At 44.5% G+C, this 10,965-nt stretch overlaps 2 protein-coding genes and 1 pseudogene across 2 annotated transcripts; all 3 read left to right on the top strand.

Annotated features, from left to right (window-relative positions):
* Positions 1-7,832, top strand: part of LOC106302472 — a 16,144-nt pseudogene extending 8,312 nt beyond the window's left edge.
* Positions 7,833-7,844: 12 nt separating this feature from the next.
* Positions 7,845-8,587, top strand: LOC106302471. The gene is made up of 2 exons (XM_013738975.1): positions 7,845-8,091; positions 8,199-8,587. Exons 1-2 carry the CDS (start codon positions 7,845-7,847, stop codon positions 8,585-8,587), a joined length of 636 nt encoding a protein of 211 aa, XP_013594429.1.
* Positions 8,588-8,593: 6 nt separating this feature from the next.
* Positions 8,594-10,124, top strand: LOC106302470. The gene is made up of 4 exons (XM_013738973.1): positions 8,594-8,987; positions 9,152-9,273; positions 9,428-9,840; positions 10,028-10,124. Exons 1-4 carry the CDS (start codon positions 8,594-8,596, stop codon positions 10,122-10,124), a joined length of 1,026 nt encoding a protein of 341 aa, XP_013594427.1.
* Positions 10,125-10,965: the final 841 nt, after the last annotated feature.

The following is a 10,965-nucleotide window of genomic DNA, read 5'->3' as shown; positions in this document are numbered from 1 at the left end:
TGGTAATTGTCATTAGGATTGTTCATTAATGCATGTTTCTGGATTAGCTACCTAGAACTTGCCCTAGGATTGATAGATAAAAGCGAGAGCTTCATTCTCATCCTGAAAACATTCTAACTGAGCTAAGTTTCTTGCTATGAGTAAGGCGAGAGCTGATCTAGTGAGCTTAGTAAGCTACCATTCAACCCGCGCATAAAGCTTAACTAGAAGCGCGTCGATCGATATCATTATTGAATAATCGATCGACGGAGCGAAAGGTGAATCGATCGATATCCCTATAGGATCATCGATAGATATCCATATAGGATCATCGTTCGACACTTTCTAATTGATCGACAAACGATAGTTGAGATCATTAGATCTAGTTAATAGACAAGTCCAAACATACGAAAGTTGATAGATTTATTGACTAAGTAGTTGAGCTTTACATTATCATACATGCAACTCATTAGGCATCTGTAGGATTATAATCCCAAGTTTCCTGAATAAAAACTCTAAGTCTAGCTATTTCCTTTTAAGCACCAAAACCTCAACCAATCAATTGAGCAAACACTTGCTTGATAAAAACTGCAATTTACATTTAAATCATTCAAACATCCTGCTTAGCAAATCATATTAGATTTCTTAGGTTCTCTAGCTCCCTATGAATTCGATCCCTAAGTACTAAAACTCGACCTCTTATTTGAGAGAGTATAAATCACTCCTTAGGGTAATTTGAGTGGTATCAAATTTGGCACCGTTGCCGGGGAGCCTTGATCGCTTATTCAATCTAATTTTTGTTAAGTTTCTGACACAAATTTTTTTCTTGGATTTCAGGTACATGCCCAGCAGTACTAGAAGTAACAAGGAAACTCAATTGCTATTCTCACCAGATCCTGCAAGTTTGGAGCGTTCAATCCGTAAAGAAGCGCGCTCCTCATCGATCGACAACATCACATGTTCGCCGCTCGATTTCGTTCAACCACCGTCGACCAAGACGTCGACCCAGACACTAGTCCCGTCGACCGATACTCGCTCACCACCGTCGACCGAAGACACTCATCTTCCATCGACCGACATCGTCCATCCGACATCGATCGATACTCCAGCCCGGACATCGACCGATACTGAGCCGCGAGACATGGTTGCGACTTTGATACTTGTACGAGATGAGAGAGGAGACCTTCATGACCAGGACGGTCATCTGCGTAATGCAACAGGTCAGAGGATATATGCTCAGGGGGCTGCAATCCCTGAGTCTGATGCTAATGCTACAGGAACTACTCTGCCTGTAGATGAGGCTGCGCGACCCAAAACATTGGCTGACTACAACCGTCCAGATCAGTTCTACACCAACAGATCAGCCATTCGTCCTCCACTATTCAGAGGGATTTCGAGTTGAAGGCACAATACTACACACTCGTGGGACAGATACCCTACCGTGGATTATCTCACGAGCATCCTATGGACCATTTGGAGAGGTTCGAGGATCTGATATCTGCTATTAATGTCAAGGGAGTCTCTGAGGATTATCTCCTATGCAAGCTCTTCAAGTTCTCACTTGCTGGAGAAGCTTCGCATTGGCTTAAGCAGTTACCACCAGGATCTGATATCTATTTACTATTCTAATGAAGTTTTCTTTGATGAAGCACATGCTGAAGACTTGAGGAGCAAGATTGCTACATTCACTCAGAAGCCTGCAAAATCATTCAGAGGCTCTTGGATCAGATTCAAGTCTTAGCAGAGAGACTGTCCACACCATGGATTCAATGAAGTACAACTGCTCAGTACTTTTTACAGAGGCATCGCAGTGCAGTACCAGATGGCTCTTGATGCTTCCAGCAATGGGAACTTCAACACCAGAAATCCAGAGGAGGCAGTGAAGGTCATTGAAAACCTAGCATCTAGCAACAACACCAAGAACACTGATTTTGAAAGGGAAAAGTCTGCCACCATCCTTTGGAATGATCAGATAGATGAGGTGAAGGCAAAGCTGGACAGTGTTCACAAGCTTCTTAGTAAGCAGGTCTGCTTGGTTGAAGATGCAGAAGCTGTAGACACAGAGGGTAGAGCAGAGGAAGAAGAAGAGGTGAACTTCATTGGTGGAACTGGATTCCAAGAATCTGGAAACCAGAGTGGAAACAGAAATTCCTATGGAAATTGGGGTAATTTCAAACAGAGTTCGCAGTACCAGAAACCCTACAGTAACAACTACAGCAACAACATGAGTTATGGAAATTCCTACTACCAGAAGCCATCGCCGCCTACTCAAGAGAGCAAGATTGAAGAGATGCTTGATAGGGTTCTTGAGGCACAGCAGCGCATGACAGTGGACTTCAATGGGAAAATTGATTCTATCTACACCAACCTGAACATAAAGTTTGAAACTTTGAGCACCCATGTGAAGAAGCTGGAGATGCAGGTTGTTCAGACAGGAGAAATTGTTAAGAGGCAGGAAGCCTTGACAAGAGGGGTAGGAGATGATGTGATGAAACACCACGTGAATTCCATCATTGGGGATAATTTCTGGCAAGTGGTGAAGGAAGAGAAGCTGCAAGAAAGAGATTTCGAAGTAGAAAGTCTGATGAGCTTTGGCGGATCGCACTGGTATCGATCGACGCCATACCATGAACATCGATCGACGGTCCCCAGTCCAAATCGATCGATAGGATCTCCAGAGCATCGATCGATGACACCTATGGAGTCAACCGCATCTTGCAATGTCGTGAGGATTCTGACTCACGAGGAGTTCGCAGCAAAACACCCACATCCGCCCAACCCTGATAACGTAAGAATCGCTCGACATGCTGCCACCACCATCGATCGACAAACCAATGTCGACATCGATCGACAGCCGACATCGTCCATCGATCGATGAGCACCTATTACATACCGAGTGCAGATGCCACAGATAGATGTTGCACGTCTTAATGCATTCAGGCCCAAACCGAAACCTTCAGACAACCCACCAGAGACCGTCAGGATACCTTCAGATGATGGAGAAGATTCAATGGAAGTCGATAGGGATCCTATGGGAAGAACCCTAAGGAAAAGAAAGGAAAAAGTGGAGAAGCATCTGAAGAGGGGGCCAACGATAAGGAAAAGGAAAGTTTCCGAAAAAGAGTCTTCGGATTCCTATAGATAAGCCGTTCGAGGAGGCTTATTATACTCACAGATTGTGGATGTTCTTCAGATAGACAAGGGAGAAAGAAGAAGACATCAAGAGAATGTTATGTGAAGCTAGAGAAAAGATGAGGAAGATGGTTACATTGAAGAAGAAGAGTGATCCTGGGCAATTCACANAGTTGTGCTTGACGCTCATAGATCCTCATACCCACTACGACCCCATTTCAGTCAAGAAGCCAAAAACGTCCTCCAGGAGAATCAATGATCCAGGAATCATTGCAGCTTGCCACTGTGGAGTGGAATACGAGACAGAACATTCGGCGTCGATCGAAACTCACACTGCAACATCGATCGACAGTGGCCATCAGAAATCGACCGACACACTACATAAAGAATCGGTCGATAGTATTCCAGACGATTGGGAAAACGACTACTACAACCCCACTATTACCGCGTACACCAGACAAAACATGCATACAGAAGAGTATGATGAGGACTATGAGGAGGAATGAGCTACTGAGTACAAAGCCATCCTGGATGAGGAAGATACACTTCTACATCATTCCTCTTGGAAAAGGAATGCACCATCGATCGACATGACATGCTCACCATCGATCGATACTCAACCTCATCAAAGAAACCGGAAACGAGCATCGACCGACACAGCAACTACTCATCGATCGACGCATAAGTCGACTGTGTGCAAGAAGGAGACTACTCGATTGGCAGTTGGGCAGATGATCACCATCATGAAAGCTATGCTGTAGAAACAGCTATGTATGAGCCAGGAGAAGACGAACTTCATGAAGGTTTCACATATGAGGAACTTCTCAACATGCAAAGATGCGATGAAACAGATCAACATCGATCAGAAGCTGCTTGGGGAAGAACACAATCCAGCCATCCGATCGACAGAGCAAACCGCCCATCGATCAACATCAATCCTCCAACATTGATCGACGTTTCTCATACAACATCGATCGACATCCGCTCTAAACCAAACACCACTGTAAGCGAAGAAGATAAATTTAATAACGAGTATCTAACTCCAGACGAATTTGGTGTTTTCAGGGACCCAGATGGCTACGCAAGAGCAATAGACGGACGTATACTAAACGTATCTCGGAAAGATATTGCAGACACCCTTCAGACAGCCAATGGAGCAGAGAATTTGTTCGTCCATCAACGCAACATTCCAGAATACCAACAGAAGGATACAAAAGAGTTCTATGACACAGCTGGTAGCATAGCAAAAGCTTCACACAAAGGTCTCGCCATCCCACTCGACCATCGATCGACGTTGACGTCCCAACATCGGTCGACAAACGTCCAAAATTCGGCAGAAGGGTCTTTGATTTCTACGGTACGAGGTACTTCTACTGGGAAGAGAAAAATGAGTATGGAGTCTACAGAGATGATCAGGGATACGCAAGAGATCTAGAGGGACGCACCATTCGTGTTCACAACAGAGATATAAGAAGACTTCTGGAAACAGCTTCGAGAGATGAGCCAAGCTACATATGTCTTCCTGAACATGCTAGCTTATTCACACAGACAAGGCTGGTACCAGAGATCTACACCAAGAACGAGATCAATGAGATGTTTTATGGAGTCTGTGGAGCCCAAGAGAAGTATGAGGGTGATTTCCAGATGAAGCTTGATGGTGTGTACCATCCACTGAATGATAGCATCGGGTGGTTAACTACATGCATGGAAGAGATGAGGCAAGACATAGCCAAAATTCAACAAGCGACCGACGCTTCTTGATATATTGTGTTTTTGGCACATTATATGTATGTCTTACTAATAGTTTTCAAGGATTTATCGAGTCTTTTCAGTCCCTTTGAGTCATTACAGGTCTGGAGTTGCATTGGAATTGAGATGGACCAGCTGGAGGAAAATAGGAGAAAAAGAGTGTGATTTGGAGTCTTTCACGCAGAACAGTTGAGCGGAGCAGCCTGAGTGTGATATGTATGTCTTACTAATAGTTTTCCTATTTTTCTCTCTAGCCGCCTGTGGCTCCTATATATATTCTTCTTTTAATGGCTTTATGACCTACCTTAGTTTTTACGCAAGAAAGACCTAAGAGAGCTTTGCGATTTTAGCGATTGCTACTTGTAAGGGAGAAGGCCTCATCTATCTCCTAGAGAAGATTATCCTGAACCCTCTGATTTCTATTATCTATTATATGCAGTATTATTCAGAAATCATGCTTCTCTGTTCTTGTGTTATGTCTGAGTAGTCACCGAGTTAGTTTAGGGTTCTAGGGTTTTGGATTCGTGAGCTGAAGGATAAATAAGACATCTTAAGATCGTCACATTCATATCTGTTCTTAATTTGTAATTAGTTTAGTCGGTAGTAGTATACTCTTGTTTTTTTTCTTTCAAATTTTCATTGGTTGACCAATTTCGTTGGTTGATAACTTGATGTGATTTGAATGAGCTTTGCATCCCTAGTCAGCGAGAGTAGATATTAGGGTATATTGTGAACATATCGGACTTGATCTCTAAAGCTTGCTATCGCGTTTTAATCCAAACGAGAGTTTAGGTATCAAGACCGATCTACAAAGGAATCAACACCACGACAGTGGGTTGTTTCAACATGAGTGATCCGAGTTTAGACTTGTGTAAACTGGACTTTAATAATTGTTTGGCTTACGATTTCCTTAACTAAGAAAGAAACCCTAGACTAGCGCTTTTAATCAATTCGAAAACAACCTCACCTTGTTACTTGTTCTTTACGTTACCTTACTATTTTAAAAACCCCACTTTGTTTTAGCTTATTTCTAATCCCATAAAGATAAAGTGTAAACTGGTCCTCTGGAATTGAATCTAAAGATATTACAATTACATTGTTAATTTGACAGTAGACAAAGATCCAATTTTAGTGTATCAGGTTTTGGCGCCGTTGCCGGGGACCAGCTTTTTGCTTTTATTTTTGGTTATTTATTTAGTCTAAGACCTCTAACTTGTTTAATCCTTTTTGCAGCTAATAACCCAGGTGCATGACCAGTTGACATACTCGGGGCAATACACAAGGGGAATTACTTTCGCTTACAAATCAGGAACTTGCAAGTTTAGAACGAACAAACCGTCAACAAAGGCCGAATACCACCACAATGGACAACTTCGGCACTCCATAACAAATCGCTGCTTCTATGCAACAGATGCAGCAACAGATGCAACAAATGCAGCAAACGATTGCAGCACCACAGCTGGCTTGCTCAACAAGCTGCACAACATGAACCACTTGCTCCAATCGGTAAGAGGAATTTACCGCGTAACATCCCTGCTACGCGCTCTGCTATTGCTCCACCGCCATGTCAAAGGGCGGATCTTGAGATCAAACCCGGCATGATCAATCTAGTGCAGAGAAAGATGTTCCATGGACTGTCAGCTGAGATACCAATGGAACACATCGAAGCTTTCGAAGAGAATTGCAGTTTCACTCGTGCAAACGGCGTCCCACCCGACTTCATCAAATTCATGTTGTTTCCATTCTCTCTAGCGGACAAGGCTTCACGATGGCTTAAGTCATTACCTACAGGTTCCCTAACTACTTGGGAACAGGTTAGAGCAGCTTTCTTGGGTCACTTCCACACGAAAGCAAAAACGGCTGCCCTAAGGAACAAGATCTCTTCTTTCAAGCAGCTCGCTAACGAACCGTTTAATGAAGCGTGGGAGCGGTTCAATTATACCCTCAGAGAGTGTCCTCATCACGGATTTGACGATGACCATGTCCTAGGAATCTTCTACGATGGTGTGGATTGGGAGGTCCGCAATGCTCTGAATGCAGCGAGCAATGGAGACTTCATGACCCAAACCACTGAAGGAGCTCACGCGCTAATAGAGAACATGGCAGCTAGTTCATCCAAAAAAAACGAGGAGACTGGCCGTTCTAAGAAGGTGCACAACATGGACACTAAAAAGATTGATGACCTCGCCGCCAAGGTTGATCAGCTACTCAAGAACAATCAGAGCCAGATCCATGTAATGGAAGAAGCCACCATGGAACCAGGTGCTACTGATGCTACAGCAGAGACCAAGACATTAGAAGAAAACCAGCAAGAGGTCAGTTACGTCAAAAATCAGGGTTTGCAGTTCAAGAACTACCATCCAAACCCTAATGTGAGGAACAACCAGCATCTGTTCTCATACAAGACCAATCTAAACAACCCCAACGACAGGTCTCAGGGAAATCAGTTCCAAAACCCTGGATATCAGAAGCCATACCCTCAGAATCAGAATCAGAATGGAAAGATGTTCATCTTCAGCCATGCTCAGAACCAGTTTCGGAACAAGCAGAACAATCCGCAAGCTGCTCCAGCAACCGCGAGCGGTCCGCCAGATGAACTGAAGGGAATGATGCAACAACTTTTGCAGGGTCAGCAGATTCAAGGAAAAGCACTGAACCAGGTTACCAACGAGATCAACACTCGAATGAATAACAAATATGATGCTGTAGCAAGCCACATAAGGAAGATGGATGTTCAGATTGCTCAAACTGCTGAAACAATCAAAAGGCAACATGGAACACTCCCTGGGAAAACATACAAGAATCCCAAGAACTGTAACGCAGTCAAATTGAGAAGTGGAAGACATCTCCCAGATCCTGTCTCCAAAAAGCTCACTGCTCAAGAGAAGGGAAAACATAAAGAGGGAGAACAACCTCCACTTGAGGATGTCCTCGACGACGAACAAGACGCAGAACAGCCAACTGTCATATAACCCGTAGCTCTTATGACGCAAGAGCAGCCTGTTCCTACTCGCGTCTACAATCCAAAAGTTCCCTACCCAGTCCCATCTAAGAAGTCACGCAAGGATTGCGAAGAGATGAAGTGCAAGAAGATGCTAGAGGAGTTGAATGTCAAGCTATCTCTCATGGACGCAATCCAGATGATTCCTTCAATGCGCAGTCTTGTGAAGGGAATGATCTCTGGGAAGACCTCTGCAGACAGCGATATCATGATGGTCTCAAAAGAATGCAGTGCAGTCCTTCAAAACAGAACAGTCAGGAAATTGGAAGATCCTGGAAAATTTGTGCTCTCGGTTCAGATTGGAAAAACAGTGTTGCCTATTCTTTATGTGATTTAGGTTCCAGTGTGAATCTCATGCCCTACTCAGTTGCAAAACGTATGAGACTAACCAACTTCAAGCCAACCAGGATTTCGTTGGTGTTCTCAGACAGATCAGTCAAGTTGCCAGTAGGTGTTCTCGAAGACCTACAAGTTCAAATTGGCAACACCACTGTTCTGGCGGATTTCGTAGTTCTGGAGCTCGAAGATGAACCGAAAGACCCTCTCATTCTAGGCCGACCTTTCCTATGCCCAGCTGGTGCAATCATTGATGTGCGCAATGGGAGAATCGATCTCCAGCTAGGAGATATTGTGATGAAGTTTGAGATGGACGAGTTGCTCAAACGACCTATGCTAGATTGTCAGAACTTCACGATTGACGACGAGAACTCCGCCTTGACCCCTTAACAAGGGATGATTGAAGAAATCCTAGCGGATGATCCTTTGGAAGTGGTCCTAATACGAGCCGAGTCTGAGCAGAACACATGCAACGTTGATGCTGATGGGTACGAAAAGATGCTAGATTCGTGTACAAGCATTGAGAAGATGGTCGCTTTCCTAAGTCTGGGGGAGACGAGCAATCAGATTCCACCAGAAGGAGCGACTGCTCCTAAACAAGGGAACAAAATGGCCAGCCTGCTAGATGATTCCTGGAGCGAACTCAAGGCTCCAAAGATCGAATTAAAGTCCCTTCCTGCGGGACTTAGGTATGCGTTTCTTGGACCTAATTCCACATATCCTGTCATTGTGAACTATGAGCTCAACAATGTGAAAACTGCAAAACTCTTGTGTGAATTGAGAAAATACCGTAAGCAATAGGGTATTCATTAGAAGATATTCCTGGTATTTCACCTGATTTGTGCATGCATAGAATACATCTAGAAGATGAATCGATGACTTCTTTAGAACATCAGAGGCGGTTAAATCCAAATCTAAAAGATGTTGTTAAGAAAGAGATAATGAAACTTCTAGAAGCTGGTGTAATGTATGCAATTTCTGATAGCAAGTGGGTTAGTCTTGTTCGTGTAGTTCCTAAGAAAGGGAGGATCACTGTGGTTGCTAATGAAAAGAATGAATTGATACCTACCAGGATAGTAACCGGTCACCGTATGTGCATTGATTTTCGAAAATTAAATACGGCTACACAAAAGGATCACTTCCCGCTTCCATTCATTGATCAAATGCTTGAGAAGTTGGCTGATCAAATGCTTGAGAAGTTGGCTAACCACCCATATTACTGCTTTTTAGATGGAGAAGACGACTTTCACGTGTCCCTATGGAACTTTTGCCTACAGGAGAATGCCGTTTGGGCTGTGCAACGCTCCTGCGACATTCCAGCGTTGCATGATGTCTATTTTCACTGACCTAATTGAGGACATAATGGAAGTTTTCATGGATGACTTTAGCGTCTATGCGAACTCCTTTTCTGTCGGCTTGTCAAACTTGTGCAGGGTACTTCACCGGTGTGAAGAAAAGCATCTCGTGCTGAATTGGGAGAAGTGTCAGTTCATGGTGCGTGATGAAATTGTTCTTGGTCACAAAATATCAGAAAAGGGGATCGAAGTGGACAAAGCAAAGATAGATGTGATGATGAGTTTACAGCCTCCAAACTCTGTCAAAGGAATCAGGAGTTTCCTCGGACATGCTGGTTTCTACAGAAGGTTCATCCATGACTTCTCCAAAATTGCAAGACCACTCACTCGACTGCTCTGGAAGGAGACAAAATTTGAGTTCAATGGCGATTGTTTGGCCACTTTCCACACGATCAAAGGAGCTCTAGTCAGCGTACCTGTTGGGGAAAAATATTCCATTAAGAGATTACTCCAGCTTCCGGGTTCCTGCCTCCAGGTTCCGGGTTCCTGCCCCCAGGTTCCGGGTTCCTACCCCCGGGCCTGGGTCCCTGCCTCCGGGTATGGGTCCTACCTCTGGCTTCCAGGCAGAGTGATTTTTATCCTACCTTAGGATAAATGGAAATCTTCCTTTAATAAGGTACCAGCTTGGACAAGAAGGAGTCTCCCTAGATCAGACAAAAAGAGGAAGTATTCCGATACATATGACCTCCCTTAAGAAAAAGGGAAATATTCTATTATCTAAGGATATAATGAATATTTCCAAATCCTAAGAGGGAGGCACGACCTCCACCATAAATATAGGTTTCTAAACCTAAAGAAGGAGGTCAGAGACGTCCTTGATCAGAGTTCACAATTCCACAGCCGCCAAGGCAAGGTTCCATACCTAGAAGACCTTCTTCTTCGACACGGCTATGATAGGCTGAATCCCTGCGATTACTGTCAACTAGATGAAGAGATATGCTCACTGCAGCACGTCTACAACTCTACTTACTGGCTCAGGCCACGATCTCCAGCTCATCAGCAGGGTCCCTCCATGCTCACAGAAAGCACCTCGACACATTATGCTCACTGCAGCACGTCTACAACTCTACTTACTGGCTCAGGCCACGATCTCCAGCTCATCAGCAGGGTCCCTCCATGCTCACAGAAAGCACCTCGACACATTATGCTCACTGCAGCATATCGACAGGTCTACCATCTGTTCCGGCCATGTCTCCCCTAGAACAGATGACTCCTACCAACTACAGAGCCCATTAGGCCATGTGCCCACTAGAGCCCCGTGCTCCCTAGGCTACGTGCCCATTAGGCCATGTGCCCACTAGAGCCCCGTGCTCCCTAGGCTACGTGCCCATTAGGCCATGTGCCCACTAGAGCCCCGTGCTCCCTAGGCTACGTGCCCATTAGGCCATGTGCCCACTAGAGCCCCGTGCTCCC

This window comes from Brassica oleracea, chromosome C7, assembly GCF_000695525.1.
Source record: "Brassica oleracea var. oleracea cultivar TO1000 chromosome C7, BOL, whole genome shotgun sequence".
NCBI classification, from domain to species: domain Eukaryota; kingdom Viridiplantae; phylum Streptophyta; class Magnoliopsida; order Brassicales; family Brassicaceae; genus Brassica; species Brassica oleracea.
The sequence above is the reverse complement of the archived record's forward strand: the minus strand, read 5'-3'. Positions and strand labels throughout refer to the sequence as shown.